This window comes from Scyliorhinus torazame, chromosome 22 (genome assembly GCF_047496885.1).
Source record: "Scyliorhinus torazame isolate Kashiwa2021f chromosome 22, sScyTor2.1, whole genome shotgun sequence".
NCBI classification, from domain to species: domain Eukaryota; kingdom Metazoa; phylum Chordata; class Chondrichthyes; order Carcharhiniformes; family Scyliorhinidae; genus Scyliorhinus; species Scyliorhinus torazame.
The window spans coordinates 11,354,291-11,373,068 of NC_092728.1; the positions used below are offsets into that span (position 1 = coordinate 11,354,291).

General features: G+C 55.9%; 1 protein-coding gene across 1 annotated transcript in view; it reads left to right on the forward strand.

The window, feature by feature from the left end:
• phf8 (PHD finger protein 8) overlaps nucleotides 1-18,280 on the forward strand; it is a 61,913-nt gene extending 43,633 nt beyond the window's left edge. Inside the window, 5 exon segments of the mRNA XM_072489006.1 lie at nucleotides 1,517-1,848; nucleotides 6,601-6,696; nucleotides 9,454-9,563; nucleotides 15,190-15,448; nucleotides 17,120-18,280. Coding sequence (XP_072345107.1) covers nucleotides 1,517-1,848; nucleotides 6,601-6,696; nucleotides 9,454-9,563; nucleotides 15,190-15,448; nucleotides 17,120-17,211 — 889 coding nt within the window. The 3' untranslated portion in view covers nucleotides 17,212-18,280.
• The last annotated feature ends 498 nt before the right edge of the window (nucleotides 18,281-18,778 follow it).

Consider the following 18,778-nt stretch of genomic DNA (forward strand, 5'->3'; position numbering starts at 1 on the left):
AGTGCCGCATTGACGGAGGGTCAGTGCTGAGGGAGCGCCGCACTATCGGAGAGTCAGTACTGAGGGAGTGCTGCAGTGTCGGAGGGTCAGTACTGAGGGAGTGCTGCACTGTCAGAGGGTCAGTGCTGAGGGAGTGCCGCACTGTCGGAGGGTCAGTACTGAGCGAGTGCTGCACTGTCATAGGGTCAGTGCTGTGGGATTGCCGCACTGTCGGAGGGTCAGTGCTGAGGGAGCGCTGCACTGTCAGACGGTCAGTACTGAGGGAGTGCTGCACTGTCGGAGGATCAGTGCTAAGGGAGCGCTGCACTGTCGGGAGGGTCAGTGCTGAGGGAGTGCCGCACTGTCAGAGGGTCAGTACTGAGGGAGCGCCGCACTATCGAAGGGTCAGTGCTGAGGGAGTGCTGCACTGTCGGGAGGGTCAGTGCTGAGGGAGCGCCGCACTGTCGGAGGGTCAGTGCTGAGGGAGCGCCGCACTGTCGGAGGGTCAGTGCTGAGGGAGCGCCGCACTATCGAAGGGTCAGTGCTGAGGGAGTGCTGCACTGTCGGGAGGGGCAGTGCTGAGGGAGTGCTGCACTGTCGGAGGGTCAGTGCTGAGGGATTCCCGCACTGTCGGAGGGTCAGTGCTGAGGGAGTGCTGCACTGTCGGGACGGTCAGTGCTGAGGGAGCGCCGCACTGTCGGAGGGTCAGTGCTGAGGGAGTGCCGCACTGTCGGAGGGTCAGTGCTGAGGGATTCCCGCACTGTCGGAGGGTCAGTGCTGAGGGAGTGCTGCACTGTCGGGACGGTCAGTGCTGAGGGAGTGCCGCACTGTCGGAGGGTCAGTGCTGAGGGAGCGCCGCACTATCGAAGGGTCAGTGCTGAGGGAGTGCTGCACTGTCGGGACGGTCAGTGCTGAGGGAGCGCCGCACTGTCGGAGGGTCAGTGCTGAGGGAGTGCCGCACTGTCGGAGGGTCAGTGCTGAGGGATTCCCGCACTGTCGGAGGGTCAGTGCTGAGGGAGCGCCGCACTATCGAAGGGTCAGTGCTGAGGGAGTGCTGCACTGTCGGGAGGGGCAGTACTGAGGCAGCACCCTACTGTCGGAGGGTCCTTGCTGAGTGTCGCACTTTGGAAGGGTCAGTGCTGAGTGCACTATTTGAACTGGGACGTGGGCCTTTCTTGTAGCTTTCTCCTTACTGGATGCGCCCCCAATGTCTCTGTGTCTGATATTGTTGTTCTTCTCTCACTCCCCCTTTTATCTTTCTCCCACTTCTCTGTCTCTCTCCCTGTCTGTCTGCCTCCCTCTCTCTCTGTCACCCTCCCTCTCTCTCTCTCTCGCCCTACCTCTCTCTGTCACCCTCCCTCTCTCGGTGTCGCCCTCCCTCTCTTTCTGTCACCCTCCCTCTCTCTCTGTCTTCCTCCCTCTCTCTCTGTCTTCCTCCCTCCCTCTCTCTCTGTCACCCTCCCTCCTCCCTCTCTGTCTGTCTCCATCCCTCTCTCTCTATTGCCCCCTCCCCCCCCCCCCTCTCCTCTCCTGCCAGCAGCCAGCCCCCAGCCTCTCCCAGCACACAGGAAGCAATCCAGGGCATGCTGTGCATGGCCAACCTGCAGCAGGCCTCGCCGGGCTCCAGCCTCCAGGCCTGGTGGAGCAGCAGCAGCGCCCAGGAGCGGAACGGCGGCCTCCCGCCCTCCTCGTCCTCCTGCTCGGCCGCCGCTCAGGCCCACGGCAAGAAGACCAAGAGCAAAGCAGCCCCGCACCCCGCCAGTAAGAGCAGCGAGCTGCCCGGGAACCGCAGTGGCGGCAGCGACAATGACAGCGAGAGCTATGACGAGCAGGAGAGCCTGGGCGCCTGTTTCAAAGATTCCGACTATGGTGAGGGGACCGTCTTCGGGTGGGGGTTTGGCTGCAGGGATTGGTGGGACTGCAACTTTCAAGCTTGATCTGAATTCCATTGAATTCACTACCACAGGAAGTAGTTGATGCTAAAACATTGAATATATTCAAGAGGCGGCTGGATATCGCACTTGGGGAGAATGGGATCAAAGGCTATGGGGAGAAAGCAGGATTAGGCTATTGAGTTGGATGATCAGCCATGATCGTGATGAATGGCGGAGCAGGCTCGAAGGGCCAAAAGGCCTCCTGCTGCTATCTTCTATGTATCTATAAGAAAATGGGGCAGAAGTTGGTCGTTCAGTGAAAGGGCAGCTCCAGGCAGAAAACCCTCCTCACATTTGAAATGTATCTGACTATGTGCTTGGCGTGCTGTGACTTACAGGACTTTCTTTCATATTCATTCAAGGATGATGCTGGCTCAGGCCCAGCATTTACCGCCCATCCTGAATTATTCCTTGAGAAGGTGTTGGGTGAGCCGCTTTCTTGATGCGTTGCAGTCTCAGTGTGGTGTAGGTACTCCCACTGTGCTGTTCGGGGGGGATTTTGACCCAGTGCCAGTGAAGGAACGGCCGTTATATTTTCAAGTCGGGATGGTGTGTGGCTCGGAGAGGAACCTCCAAGTGGGGGTGTCCTGCGCCTTCTGCCCTGGTCCTTCTAGATGGCAGAGCTCGGGGGTTAGGAAGGTGCTGAGGAGCCTTAATCAGTTCCTGCAGTGTAGATGGTGCATCTTGGAGATAGTACAGACCACGACCTGGAACATCTGACGCTGGATTGGCTACTTGTAAAGTTACAACACCGTCCCCATCAAAAAACCCCAGCACAGGTACAGCACGGGGTTAGATACAGAGTAAAGCTCCCTCTACACTGTCCCCATCAAACACTCCCAGGACAGGTACAGCATGGGGTTAGATACAGAGTAAAGCTCCCTCTACACTGTCCCCATCAAAAACTCCCAGGACAGGTACAGCACGGGGTTAGATACAGAGTAAAGCTCCCTCTACACTGTCCCCATCAAACACTCCCAGGACAGGTACAGCACGGGGTTAGATACAGAGTAAAGCTCCCTCTACACTGTCCCCAACAAACACTCCCAGGACAGGTACAGCATGGGGTTAGATACAGAGTAAAGCTCCCTCTACACTGTCCCCATCAAACACTCCCAGGACAGGTACAGCACGGAGTTAGATACAGAGTAAAGCTCCCTCTACACTGTCCCCATAAAAAACCCCATGACAGGGTACAGCACGGGGTTAGGTACAGAGTAAAGCCCCCTCTACACTGTCCCCATCAAACACTCCCAGGACAGGTACAGCACGGGGTTAGATACAGAGTAAAGCTCCCTCTACACTGTCCCCATCAAACACTCCCAGGACAGGTACAGCACGGGGTTAGATACAGAGTAAAGCTCCCTCTACACTGTTCCCATCAAATACTCCCAGGACTGGTACAGCACGGGGTTAGATACAGAGTAAAGATCCCTCTCTACTGTCCCCATCAAACACTCCCAGGACAGGTACAGCACGGGGTTAGATACAGAGTAAAGCTCCCTCTACACTGTCCCCATCTAACACTCCCAGGACAGGTACAGCACGGGGTTAGATACAGAGTAAAGCTCCCTCTACACTGTCCCCATCAAATACTCCCAGGACTGGTACAGCACGGGGTTAGATACAGAGTAAAGATCCCTCCACACTGTCCCCATCAAACACTCCCAGGACAGGTACAGCACGGGATTAGATACAGAGTAAAGCTCTCTCTATACTTTCCCCATCAAACACTCCCAGGACAGGTACAGCACGGGGTTAGATACAGAGTAAAGCTCCCTCTACACTGTCCCCATCAAACATTCCCAGGACAGGTACAGCACGGGGTTAGATACAGAGTAAAGCTCCCTCTCCACTGTCCCTATCAAACACTCCCAGGACAGGTAAAGCACGGGGTTAGATACAGAGTAAAGCTCCCTCTACACTGTCCCCATCAAACACTCCCAGGACAGGTACAGCATGGGGTTAGATACAGAGTAAAGCTCCCTCTACACTGTCCCCATCAAACACTCCCAGGACAGGTACAGCACGGGGTTAGATACAGAGTAAAGCTCCCTCTACACTGTCCCCATCAAACACTCCCAGGACAGGTACAGCACGGGGTTAGATACAGAGTAAAGCTCCCTCTACACTATCGCCATCAAACACTCCCAGGACAGGTACAGCATGGGGTTAGATACAGAGTAAACTCCCTCTACACTGTCCTCATAAAACACTCCCAGGACAGATACAGCACGGGGTTAGGTACAGAGTAAAGCTCCCTCTACACTGTCCCCATCAAACACTCCCAGGACAGGTACAGCACGGGGTTAGATACAGAGTAAAGCTCCCTCTACACTGTCCCCATCAAACACTCCCAGGACAGGTACAGCATGGGGTTAGATACAGAGTAAAGCTCCCTCGACACTGTCCCCATCAAACACTCCCAGGACAGGTACAGCACGGGGTTAGATACAGAGTAAAGCTCCCTCTCCACTATCGCCATCAAACACTCCCAGGACAGGTACAGCATGGGGTTAGATACAGAGTAAAGATCCCTCCACACTGTCCCCATCAAACACTCCCAGGACAGGTACAGCACGGGATTAGATACAGAGTAAAGCTCTCTCTATACTTTCCCCATCAAACACTCCCAGGACAGGTACAGCACGGGGTTAGATACAGAGTAAAGCTCCCTCTACACTGTCCCCATCAAACATTCCCAGGACAGGTACAGCACGGGGTTAGATACAGAGTAAAGCTCCCTCTCCACTGTCCCTATCAAACACTCCCAGGACAGGTAAAGCACGGGGTTAGATACAGAGTAAAGCTCCCTCTACACTGTCCCCATCAAACACTCCCAGGACAGGTACAGCATGGGGTTAGATACAGAGTAAAGCTCCCTCTACACTGTCCCCATCAAACACTCCCAGGACAGGTACAGCACGGGGTTAGATACAGAGTAAAGCTCCCTCTACACTATCGCCATCAAACACTCCCAGGACAGGTACAGCATGGGGTTAGATACAGAGTAAAGCTCCCTCTACACTGTCCTCATAAAACACTCCCAGGACAGGTACAGCACGGGGTTAGGTACAGAGTAAAGCTCCCTCTACACTGTCCCCATCAAACACTCCCAGGACAGGTACAGCACGGGGTTAGATACAGAGTAAAGCTCCCTCTACACTGTCCCCATCAAACACTCCCAGGACAGGTACAGCATGGGGTTAGATACAGAGTAAAGCTCCCTCGACACTGTCCCCAACAAACACTCCCAGGACCGGTACAGCACGGGGTTAGGTACAGAGTAATGCTCCCTCTACACTGTCCCCATCAAACACTCCCAGGACAGGTACAGCACGGGGTTAGATACAGAGTAAATCTCCCTCTACACTGTCCCCATCAAACACTCCCAGGACAGGTACAGCATGGGGTTAGATACAGAGTAAAGCTCCCTCTACACTGTCCCCATCAAAAAACCCCATGACAGGTACAGCACGGGGTTGGTACAGAGTAAAGCCCCCTCTATACTGTCCCCATCAAACACTCCCAGGACAGGTACAGCACGGGGTTAGATACAGAGTAAAGCTCCCTCTACACTGTCCCCATCAAACACTCCCAGGACAGTTCAGCATGGGGTTAGATACAGAGTAAAGTTCCCTCTACACTGTCCCCATCAAACACTCCCAGGACAGGTACAGCATGGGGTTAGATACAGAGTAAAGCTCCCTCTACACTGTCCCCATCAAACACTCCCAGGACAGGTACAGCATGGGGTTAGATACAGAGTAAAGCTCCCTCGACACTGTCCCCATCAAACACTCCCAGGACAGATACAGCACGGGGTTAGGTACAGAGTAAACCTCCCTCTACACTGTCCCCATCAAACACTCCCAGGACAGGTACAGCACGGGGTTAGATACAGAGTAAAGCTCCCTCTACACTGTCCCCATCAAACACTCCCAGGACAGGTACAGCTTGGGGTTAGATACAGAGTAAAGCTCCCTCTACACTGTCCCCATCAAAAAACCCCATGACAGGTACAGCACGGGGTTAGGTACAGAGTAAAGCCCCCTCTACACTGTCCCCATCAAACACTCCCAGGACAGGTACAGCACGGGGTTAGATACAGAGTAAAGCTCCCTCTACACTGTCCCCATCAAACACTCCCAGGACAGGTACAGCATGGGGTTAGATACAGAGTAAAGCTCCCTCTACACTGTCCCCATCAAACACTCCCAGGACAGGTACAGCATGGGGTTAGATACAGAGTAAAGCTTCCTCTACACTGTCCCCATCAAACACTCCCAGGACACGTACAGCACGGGGTTAGATACAGAGTAAAGCTCCCTCTACACTGTCCCCATCAAACTCTCCCAGGACAGGTACAGCACGGGGTTAGATACAGAGTAAAGCTCCCTCTACACTGTCCCCATCAAACACTCCCAGGACAGGTACAGCACGGAGTTAGATTCAGAGTAAAGCTCCCTCTACACTGTCCCCATCAAACACACCCAGGACAGGTACAGCATGGGGTTAGATACAGATGTTCTCTGCACTGTTCCTTTTCGGTTCCTGCGTGAAAGTGGGAAAGTTTAAAGTTAGTTGCTTCTGAGAGGGTTCCTGTGTGAAAGTGGGAAAGTTTAAAGTTAGTTGCTTCTGAGAGGCCGGGGATTTGACACTGTCCTCTCCTGTTCCCCTCGCCCAGTGTACCCATCACTGGAGTCAGACGATGATGACCCCACCTCAAAGTCACGGAATAAGAAGAGGCGGAACAGTGATGATGCACCGTGGAACCCGAAAGGTATGTCAATCAACTCGGCAGTGGTGCAGCGAGCCCGCTTGGCAGTGGTGCAGCGAGCCATCTTGGCAGTGGTGCAGCGAGACGGCTGGGCAGTGGTGCAGCGAGCCCGCTTGGCAGTGGTGCAGCGAGCCATCTTGGCTGTGATGCAGCGCAACTGCTCGATAGTGGCGCAACAAGCCAACTGGGCAGTGGTGCAGCGCGCCGGCTCAGCATAGAACATTACAGCGCAGTACAGGCCCTTCGGCCCTCGATGTTGCGCCAACCTGTGAAACCGCTCTAAAGCCCATCTACACTATTCCCTTATCGTCCATATGTCTATCCAATGACCATTTGAATGCCCTTCGTGTTGGCGAGTCCACTACTGTTGCAGGCAGGGCATTCCACGCCCTTACTACTCTCTGAGTAAAGAACCTACCTCTGACATCTGTCTTATATCTATCTCCCCTCAATTTAAAGCTATGTCCCCTCGTGCTAGACATCACCATCCAAGGAAAAAGGCTCTCACTGTCCACCCTATCCAATCCTCTGATCATCTTGTATGCCTCAATTAAGTCACCTCTTAACCTTCTTCTCTCTAACGAAAACAGCCTTGAGTCCCTCAGCCTTTCCTCATAAGATCTTCCCTCCATACCAGGCAACATTCTGGTAAATCTCCTCTGCACCCTTTCCAATGCTTCCACATCCTCCCTATAATGCGGCGACCAGAATTGCACGCAATACTCCAAATGCGGCCGCACCAGAGTTTTGTACAGTTGCAACATGACCTCATGGCTCCTAAACGTAATCCTTCTACCAATAAAAGCTAACACACCGTACGCCTTCTTAACAACCCTCTCAACCTGGGTGGCAACTTTCAGGGATCTATGTACATGGGTACCGAGATCTCTCTGCTCATCCACACTGCCAAGAATCTTACCATTAGCCCAGTACTCAGTCTTCCTGTTATTCCTTCCAAAATGAATCACCTCACACTTTTCTGCATTAAACTCCATTTGCCACCTCTCAGCATAGCGCTGAAGCTTATCTATGTCCCTCTGTAACTTGTAACATCCTTCCGCACTGTCCACAACTCCACTGACTTTAGTGTCATCTGCAAATTTACTCACCCATCCTTCTACCCCCTCCTCCAGTCATTTATAAAAATCAGGTTAAAGTCCAACAGATTTGTTTCGATGTCACTAGCTTTCGGAGCACTGCTCCGTCCTCAGGTGAATGTGGACTTCACATTCCTTCACCTGAGGAAGGAGCAGCGCTCCGAAAGCTAGTGACATCGAAACAAACCTGTTGGACTTTAACCTGGTGTTGTAAGACTTCGTACTGTGCTCACCCCAGTCCAACGCCGGCATCTCCACATCATTTATAAAAATGACAAACAGCAGTGGCCCCAAAACAGATCCTTGTGGTACACCACTAGTAACTGGACTCCAGTCTGAACATTTCCCATCAACCACCACCCTTTGTCTTCTTCCAGCTAGCCAATTTCTGATCCAAACTGCTAAATCACCCTGAATCCCATGCCTCCATATTTTCTGCAGTAGCCTACTGTGGGGAACCTTATCAAACGCTTTACTGAAATCCATATACACCACATCAACTGCTTTACCCTCATCCACCTGTTTGGTCACCTCAAAGAACTCAATAAAGTTTGTGAGGCACGACCTACCCTTCACAAAACCATGTTGACTATCTCTAATCAAATTATTCCTTTCCAGATGATTATACATCCTATCTCTTACAAACCTTTCCAAGATTTTGCCCACAACAGAAGTAAGGCTCACTGGTCTATAGTTACCGGGGTTGTCTCTACTCCCCTTCTTGAACAAGGGGACAACATTTGCTATCCTCCAGTCTTCTGGCACTATTCCTGTAGACAAAGATGACTTAAAGATCAAAGCCAAAGACTCAGCAGTCTCCTCCCTAGCTTCCCAGGGAATCGTAGGATAAATCCCATCCGGCCCAGGGGACTTATCTATTTTCACACTTTCCAGAATTGCTGACACCTCCTCCTTATGAACCTCAAGCCCTTCCAGTCTAGTAGCGTGAATCTCAGTATTCTCCTCGACAACATTGTCTTTTTCCTGTGTGAATACTGACGAAAAATATTCATTTCTCCTATCTCCTCGGACTCCAAGCACAACTTCCCACTACTGTCCTTGACTGACCCTACTCATACCCTAGTCATTTGTTTATTCCTGACATATCTATAGAAAGCTTTAGGGTTATCCTTGATCCTACCTGCCAAAGACTTCTCATGTCCCCTCCTGGCTCTTCTTAGCTCTCTTTAGGTTCCTCCTAGCTAACTTGTAACTCTTGAGCGCCCTAACTGAACCTTCATGTCTCATCTTTACATAAGCCTCCTTCCTCTTGACAAGTGTTTCAACTGTTTTAGTAAACCATGGTTCCCTTGCTCGACCACTTCCTCCCTGCCTGACAGGTACATACTTATCAAGGACACGCAGTAGCTGTTCCTATCTACATACTGTGTCAGGAAACCCTCCTGCACACATTGGACAAAGGTATGTCAGTCAACTCGGCAGTGGTGCAGCGAGCCCGCTCGGCAGTGGTGCAGCGAGACGGCTGGTCACACTGGAGGTTCATGGCTGAAGAATACTGCATTCAGACCTGTAGGGTGAGGATACCTGATGAGAGCCTGCCGCTGACCCACCCGCCGCTGACCCGCATCATTCGCCAGCAGGGCCTTGTTCCGTATTCCGATATTAGCTGTTTGATTTTTGTTTTTGTTTCTCCCTCGCTCAGCTCGCGTGGCACCCACTCTTCCGCGACAGGAGCGGCCAATAAGGGAAGGAACCCGCGTGGCCTCCATCGAGACGGGGCTAGCAGCTGCGGCAGCCAAACTGGCACAGCAGGTACAGCACCCTCCCTCACTTCCATCTCTCACAGTCGGGCACCCCACCCGGGTGTGTGTGTGTGTATCAGGGGCTCCCGAGGTGAGATCACTGGAAGAGTCATTGTAATCTCCAGAGACGTTGGTGTTTTGCAGTCTGGGCTGCGATGCCAACATGCACATCAGGACACGAGAATCAAGAGCCGGTTCGGTTACCTCGAGCGTCCACCACCATTCTATAAGACTGATCTGAGTGTGGCCTTAACTACACTTCCCCTGACTGCTCCCAATCCCCGGATAACCCACGACCCCCTTATCGATCAGGAATCTGTCTAACTCGGGCAGCACGGTGGTTAGCGCTGCTGCCTCACGGCACTGAGGACCCGGGTTCGATCCCGGCTCTGGGTCGCTGTCCGTGTGGAGTCTGCACATTCTCCCCGTGTCTGCGTGGGTCTCACCCCCACAATGCAAAAACATGTGCAGGGTAGGTGAATTGGCCACGTTAAATTGCCCCTTAATTGGAAAAAAACCAAATTGGGTACTCTAAATTTAGAAACAAAAAAAAAGAAATCTGTCCAACTCAGCCTTGAATATGTTCAATGAGCCGCAGCCCCCCACTGCTGTCTGGGGGGAAAGAATTTTACAGACTGCCCACTCCCCCCCATTTATACCCTTCCTGGTATCGGAAAATGGGCAGGAATCACTCCGGACTTTTTCCTAGAAAGTCCAGGGTGATTCTCCATCTTCAGGGGGGCTAGCAGGGCCCCGGCGTGCGTTCCACAGCTCCGACTGCCGGCGGGGTTCTCCAGTTATGGCCGCGCTTGCGCCCGCAGGCCGGCAGCGGGTCCGCGTAAGCGAGTGGCGGCCACCTTTGCGCCGGCCCCCACAGCCAGAACAGCGACATGGCGGAGCCCCACAGGGACCCGGCGTGGAGGAAGATAGGCCCCCCCCATGAATTAGCGCACCCACCGATCGGTAATCCCCGATTGCGGGCCTGGCCTCCGTGGAGGCGCCCCCCCCTCCCCCAGGACGGCCCCCACAGCCAGAACAGTGAGGTCCCACCAGGTGGGACCACATGTGAACCACGCCAGCGGGCACTCGGCTTGTCGAGTGCGAAGAATCGCCGCGGGGGCCGCTTTCAACGGCCCCGACCAGCGCGCGACTGGCGGCGACCGGCGTGGGAGCCTATTTTAGGCAATTCTCCGCCCCCGGGCCAAGCGCGATTTCGGCTCGGAGAATCTCGCCCCAAATACCTGACTTTGGCTCATATCTCTTAATATTTTTGCTTAACAAAAATCCATCTGTCTCAGATTTAAAATTAACAACTGATCTAGTTTCAGCTGCTGTTTGTGGGAGAGCGTTCCAAACCTGTACCTGTACACTTTGAGTGAAGAAGTTCTTCCCAACATCTCTCCTGAACGGTCTCTGGCCCTTATTTTTAGACCAGAATCTCCAATCAGTGGAAATAGTTTGGGCGCGATTCTCCGATCGCGGGACAGAGTGTCCGCGCCGTCGCGAATGCCGTCGTGTTTCACGATGGCGCAAAATGGGCACGGGCACTAGTGACTGTCTCCCACAGGGGGCCAGCACGGCGCTGGAGGGGTTCACGCCGCTCCAGCCTCACTTCCTGGCGCACACTGGGGGCGGTGCCAATCCGCGCCCGCGCGGTGGCTTTACGGAACACGCCGGCCCCGACGCAACATGGCGCGGGGGTTCTGGGGCCGGACGCGCAATAAAGTAGGCCGGGGGGGGGGGGGGAGAGAGGCCAGCCCAACGATCGGTGGGCCCCGATCGCGGGCCAGACCCCATCGGAGGCCTCCCCCCAGAGGCCCTTGTACAGCGGCCCGCGACCAGCGCCGCGCCGGCGCAAATGGCGCCGATCCTCCGCACCTCAGAGAATCGCACGCCGGCGTTGGGGCAGCATGGCACGGTTGCGGCGATTCTCTGGCCCGGCGCGGGGCTGGGAGAATCGCGGCCCTTATCTTTATCTGCCCTGTCCTTTCCCTGTCAATATCTTTTTAAAAAATAAATTTAGAGTTCCCAATTATTTTTTTCCAATTAAGGGGCAATGTAGCGTGACCAATCCACCTACCCTGCACACCTTTGGGTTGTGGGGGCAAAACCCACACAAGCACGGGGAGAATGTGCAAACTCCACACGGACAGTCTTGAATACTTTTAATATCTTGAATACTTTGATCAGATCATCCTTAACCTTCTAAATTTGAGTGAAAACAGGCCTAATTTTTATAATCTCTCCTCATGACTTAACCCCTGTGGTCCGGGTCTCATTTTTGTAAACTTACATTGCTCTCCCTCCAAGGCCAAAATATCCTCCCTGAGGTGTGGTGTCCCGAACCGCTCACTGTGACTCCAACTGGGGTCGAACCAGGGTTTTGTAAAGCTGCAGCATAACGTCTGCCTCCTCATACTCACAATAAGGGTGGAATAATTTTGTACGGCAGCCAAAAGCTCAGTCAGAAAGGTTGGTATTAAGGAGAGGTATTAAAGAAAGGAGAGGCGGAGAGGTTTAGGGAGAGGATGCCAGAGCTGAGGGCCCTCCCCAGGCAGCCAATGGCGGAGAGATGGGAGTGGGGCGATGAGCAAGAGACCAGAATCAGAGGAACGAGGAGATTTCAGAGTGTTGTAGAGGGTTACAGAAATAGGAATGTAGCGGCTGGAAGAGGTTAGAGAGATAGGGAGGGTTGAAGGGTCTGGAGGAGGTTACAGAGATAAGGAGAGTTGTAGGGGCTGGAGGAGGTTACAGAGATAGAGAGAGTTGTAGGAGCCGGAGGAGGTTACAGAGATAGGGAGGGTTCTAGGGACTTGAGGAGGTTACAGAGATAGGGAGGGTTGTAGGGGCTGGAGGAGGTTACAGAGATAGGGAGGGTTCTAGGGACTTGAGGAGGTTACAGAGATAGGGAGGGTTGTAGGGGCTGGAGGAGGTTACAGAGATAGGGAGGGTTGTAGGGGCTGGAGTGCGTTACAGAGATAGGGAGGGTTGTAGGCGCCGGAGGAGGTTACAGAGATAGGGAGGGTTGTAGGGGCCGGAGGAGGTTACAGAGATAGAGAGGGTTGTAGGGTCTGGAGGAGGTTACAGAGATAGAGAGGGTTGTAGGGGCTGGAGGAGGTTACAGAGATAGGGAGGGTTGTAGGGGCCGGAGGAGGTTACAGAGATAGGGAGGGTTGTGAAGGCTGGAGGAGTTACAGAGATAGGGAGGGTTGTAGGGGCTGGAGGAGGTTACAGAAATAGGGAGGGTTGTAGGAGATGGAGGAGGTTACAGAGATAGGGAGGGCTGTAGGGGCCGGAGGAGGTTACAGAGATAGGGAGGGCTGTAGGAGCTGGAGGAGGTTACAGAGATAGGGAGGGTTGTGAAGGCTGGAGGAGTTACAGAGATAGGGAGGGTTGTAGGGGCTGGAGGAGGTTACAGAAATAAGGAGGGTTGTAGGAGATGGAGGAGGTTACAGAGATAGGGTTGTCGGGACTGGTGGAGGTTACAGAGTTAGGGAGGGATCTAGGGGCTGGTGGAGGTTATAGAAATAGGGAGAGTTGTCGGGGCTGGAGGAGGTTCCAGAGATGGGGAGTGTTGTTGGAGGTGACAGAGATGGGGGAGAGGCCAGGGAGGGATTTGAATACGAGGATGTGCATATGTGAAATCGAGGTCCTGCAGGAAGGTTACGCAGAGTCAGCACAGAAGAGCAGATGGTGAGTGAGCAGGATCCGTAACAGAGGCAGCAGTGTTTTCCTGTGAAGATATCTGAGGCTGGGGTTTGACAGGCTGTCCAGTAGAGCATTGAAATCGGAGGAGTCACTCAGCATCAGATGGGTCAATGCAACAGGGGGGCAATGATTCAACAATGCTCATTCTGATGGAGCAGGCAAGGCTGTACCAAACTCATAATTCTCATCATTCTCTCTCCCCACCCCACCCCATCTCCCCTTTCCCCGTCCCCCTCTGTCCGCGTCTCCCCCTCTGTCCGCGATTCCCCCTCTGTCCGCGTCTCCCCCTCTGTCCGCGACTCCCCCTCTGTCCGCGTCTCCCCCTCTGTCCGCAACTCCCCCTCTGTCCGCGACTCCCCCTCTGTCCGCGACTCCCCCTCTGTCCGCGTCTCCCCCTCTGTCCGCGTCTCCCCCTCTGTCCGCGTCTCCCCCTCTGTCCGCGACTCCCCCTCTGTCCGCGACTCCCCCTCTGTCCGCGACTCCCCCTCTGTCCGCGACTCCCCCTCTGTCCGCGACTCCCCCTCTGTCCGCGACTCCCCCTCTGTCCGCGACTCCCCCTCTGTCCGCGACTCCCCCTCTGTCCGCGACTCCCCTTCTGTCCGCGTCTCCCCTTCTGTCCGCGTCTCCCCCTCTGTCGCGTCTCCCCCTCTGCCCGCGTCTCCCCCTCTGCCCACGTCTCCCCCTCTGCCCGCATCTCCCCCTCTGCCCGCGTCTCCCCCTCTGCCCGCGTCTCCCCCTCTGCCCGCGTCTTCCCCTCTGCCCGCGTCTCCCCCTCTGCCCGCGTCTGCCCCTCTGCCCGCGTCTCCCCCTCTGCCCGCGTCTCCCCCTCTGCCCGCGTCTCCCCCTCTGCCCGCGACTCCCCTTCTGTCCGCGTCTCCCCTTCTGTCCGCGTCTCCCCCTCTGTCGCGTCTCCCCCTCTGCCCGCGTCTCCCCCTCTGCCCACGTCTCCCCCTCTGCCCGCATCTCCCCCTCTGCCCGCGTCTCCCCCTCTGCCCGCGTCTTCCCCTCTGCCCGCGTCTTCCCCTCTGCCCGCGTCTCCCCCTCTGCCCGCGTCTGCCCCTCTGCCCGCGTCTCCCCCTCTGCCCGCGTCTCCCCCTCTGCCCGCGTCTCCCCCTCTGCCCGCGTCTCCCCCTCTGCCCGCGTCTGCCCCTCTGCCCGCGTCTCCCCCTCTGCCTGCGTCTCCCCCTCTGTCTCTGCCTCCCCCTTTGTCTCTGTCTCCTCCTCTCCCTCTGTCGCCCTCTCTCTTTCTCTGTCTCTCTCCCTTCCTCCCTCCCTCTCTCCCTCCCCCTCTCTCTGTCCCCCTCTCTGTCTCTCTCCCTCTCTCTGTCTCTGTCTCCCCCTCTGTTGCCCTCTCTCTCTCTCTGTCTCTCTCTCCCTTTCTCTCTCCCCTCTCTCTGTCCCCCTCCCTGTCTCTCTCTCTTTCTTCCTCACGCCCTCCCTCCATCGCTGCCTCTCTCTCTTCCTCTCTCTCTCCCCATCTCTGTCTCTCTCTCCGTCCCTCCCTCTCCCTCCCCTCTCTCTGGCTCTCTCTCCCTCCCTCTCTCCCCATCTCCCTGTCTCTCTCTCTGTCTCCCTCCCTCTCTCCCCCTCCCTCTCCCCCTCTCTCTGTCTCCCTCCCTCTCCCCCGCTCTCTCTCTGTCTCCCTCCCCTCTCTCTCTGTCTCACTCCCTCCCTCCCTCTCCCCCTCCCGCTCTCTCTCCCCCTCTCTGTCTCTCTCTCCCTCCCTCTCTCCTGCTCTCTCTCCCCCTCTCTCTTTCTGTCTCCCTCCCTTTCCCCCTCTCTCCCGCTCTCTCTCCCCCTCTCTCTCTCTGTTCCTCCATTCCTCCCTCTCCCCCTCTCTCTCTCCCCCTCTCTCTGTCTCTCTCCCTCCCTATCTCCCCCTCCCGCTCTCTCTCCCCCTCTCTCTGTCTCTCTCCCTCCCACTTCAGGAGCACCAGACGGTCCAGAAGAGGAAGGTGGTGAAGAAGAAGCCGCTGCCTGAGGAGGTGTCCAGTAAGCCGCAGCCAGAGATCCCGGTGATCGAGGCCAAGCCTGAGGTGTTCTCGGGGAGTCTGGTGGACCACGAGTACACGGCTGGCCCCAGCACCTTCGGCCTGCCACAGATGAACCGTGGCTCCACACCCATGGCACCAGGCGTCTTCCTGACACAGCGCAGAACGTCATCCTCCTCGCAAGGCAGCCAATCAGGCAAGGCTTCCATTCCGCATTGCGGCGACCCTCCCCCCATAATCACACACACACACTGGCGCTCGGCCTCAGTGCCCTGGGATTGGGGGGGGTCAGCAGGGGATTACCTGTTCCTGAACACTCCATATCACCCCCTCAGTGACTGGGGGGGGGGCCGAGCCCGCGCCCAATGAAGGTGGGAATGCGAACAGGGCAGAGGGGTCAGGGAGAGGTGGGGGTGGGGTACAGGGGCGAGGGGACGAGGAAGGGGGGGTCAGGGAGAGGTGGGGGTGGGGTACAGGGGCGAGGGGCTGAGGAAGGGGGGGTCAGGGAGAGGTGGGGGTGGGGTACAGGGGCGAGGGGCTGAGGAAGGGGGGTCAGGGAGAGGTGGGGGTGGGGTACAGGGGCGAGGGGACGAGGAAGGGGGGGTCAGGGAGAGGTGGGGGTGGGGTACAGGGGCGAGGGGCTGAGGAAGGGGGGTCAGGGAGAGGTGGGGGTGGGGTACAGGGGCGAGGGGCTGAGGAAGGGGGGGTCAGGGAGAGGTGGGGGTGGGGTACAGGGGCGAGGGGCTGAGGAAGGGGGGTCAGGGAGAGGTGGGGGTGGGGTACAGGGGCGAGGGGACGAGGAAGGGGGGGTCAGGGAGAGGTGGGGGTGGGGTACAGGGGCGAGGGGACGAGGAAGGGGGGGTCAGGGAGAGGTTGGGGTGGGGTACAGGGGAGAGGGGCCGGGGAAGGGGGTGTCAGGGAGAGGTGGGCGTGGGGTACAGGGGAAAGCGGCCGGGGAAGGGGGGTCAGGGAGAGGTGGGGGTGGGGTACAGGGGAGAGGGGCCGGGGAAGTGGTGAACAGGAGGGCGGACCGGGGAGAGGTGGGGAATGGGTGAACAAGGGAGAACCATAGAACAACAGTGAAGGAGGCCATTTGGCCCATCGAGTCAGCACCGACCCTCTGAAAGAGCACCTTAGGCCCTATCCCGTAACCTCATAACCCCACCTAACGTACACACCTTTGGACTGTGTGAGGAACGGGAGGGAGGGCAGATGGAGAGAGAAAGAGATGAAGAATAAGGGAGAGGCAGAGGTGGTGAGGAACAGGGGAGAGGAGCAATAGAGGGAGGAGGATGGGGAACAGAGGAGGGGGACCGAATGGGATGGGGAACAAAGGAGGGGGGACCGAATGGGATGGGGAACAGAGGAGGGGGGACAGAATGGGATGGGGAAGAGAGGAGGGGGGACAGAATAGGACGGGGAACAGGAGGGGGACAGAATAGGATGGGGAACAGAGGAGGGGGGACCGAATGGGATGGGGAACAGCAAGGGGCGGGGGCTGAGGGAGGGGGGTGGGAAGAAAAGGGAGGGGGGGGCTGAGAGAGGGGGATGGGAAGAAGAGGGAGCTGTGGGGGGGCTGAGAGAGGGGGATGGGAAGAAGAGGGGGATGGGGAACAGGAGTGAGAGAGAGGCGGCCGCGAGAGGGGGGGGGGGGCAGGAGAGAGGCGGGCCAGGAGGAGGAGGGTCGGCAGGGAAAGGGGGCGAGGTGTGGATTGATAGAGAGGGGGAAGGGGCTGCGGTATCTTGGTGACGGGACTGGAATCTGTCCCCTTGGTGACGACTAAATGGAGATTTTCGACAGTTTGCAGATGACATAATATCCAACGGGGTTTTAATTTATTATTATTTTCTCCGCCCAACCCCTCAGCAGGTAAACGTCCAAAGAAGGGTCTGGCGACGGCAAAACAAAGGCTGGGAAAGATCCTAAAGATCCATCGGAACGGGAAACTCTTACTTTGAAAATTTTTCTATTTTCTATATGTTTGGAACTGAAAAGTGTTTGTATATCTCTGTACAGTGAATTTCCCTCGCACATTAAATATTAACCCCCCCCACCCCCATTTCCCTTTAACCCTCATCTTCTCTACCCTGATTCTCAATGGCAGCGGCAACCTTTGAGGGGGCGGGAGGGTCTGGTGGGCATGGGGGGGGGGGAGTTGCTCTGTAGCAGACGAAGGATGTATGGGGAGAGAGTGTGTGAGAGTTGGAAAGTGTGTGTGTGTGTGTGTGTGTGTGTGCGCGCGCGTGCTGTTCTTGAGAACAACAGAATCTGATCTGTGCTTCCTGGGTTTCTGCCCCCTCCCCTGCCCCCATCCCCTGCCAGTCCTCCCCCTCCCTGTGGTGGAGGGACGGGTTACAAGATACCAGGGAAACTGACGTTTGAAAGTGTGCCCCCCACCCATCTACTCCTCTCATCAACACCACAAACACACCCGCAGCTAGCGCGAGCTCCAGCTCTCGGCCGCTGTGGATGGGTGGGTGACCATGTTGGGGGTGTTGACCCTTCTACAGCTTGCGGAGGTGTTGGGGGGGGTGCTCTATCGGAGACGAGAGGAAAGGGACGAATAAACTGCCCGCCTGGAATCTTTTTCCTGCACTTATGAGTTCACCTTTAAAATCATTTGAGGCAGAGGCTGATTGTATCTGTCGTTTCCCTGTTACTTTACACTGCGCACCTCTCCACAAACCACCCTGCCTTGACCGGGGAGGACGCGGAGGCGCAAGCAAGTTGGAGAGACGGTGCCAACTCCCCACCGCCCATGCTTCCTCCACGCCGGGCAGCTGGGCAATTGCCATGGGGGCAGAGCAGTGGGCGGAGACCCTCATCGCGCATTGCAGGCTGGTCATTTCTCGTGCCAGCCGCCCCACTCCCCTCCGCCCTGGACACACCCGCATTAATGTCGTTTTATTTAGACGTTTCATTTATAAAATGTCTCTCTCTCTCTCTCTCTTAATTTTGGTGTGCTCCCTTGCCCATTTCTTCTTGTAAAAAGGATGAAAAATACATAAAACCATTAGTTTGTAACAAGTTTCGTAATGTTTGGATTTTGGCTCTCTTACTCTGCGGATCAGAAGATAGACCAGCGTCAAGTTACCCACTGGGGTCAGTGGCATTTCGGAGACCGAATATAAACTTGCTGTATCGTAAACTTACAATAACAGATCGAATTGAAACGTGTCAAATTCTGACGGGGCTAGACGGACTGGAGGTAGGGATGGTGTTCCCTCTGGCTGGGGTGGGGGGGGGATGCTTCTAGAACAAGGGGGGTCGCGGACTCGGGGTACGGGGTAGGCCATCCAGGACTGAGATGAGGAGAAATCTCTACGCTCAGAGGGTGGCGAGTCTGTGGAATACCACGGAAGCCCGTGGAGGCCAAGGGCGGGATTGTCCGAATGTTCCCGGCAGCGGGGTTCTCCCATCCCGCTACCGTGAATGGGTGGTTCAGCCGAGAGCCGTGTTGTCCGTCCTCGCTAGTGGGTAGTGGGGCAGACTCTCAGCAGAGTGTCCCGGCCCAAGAAGGAAACA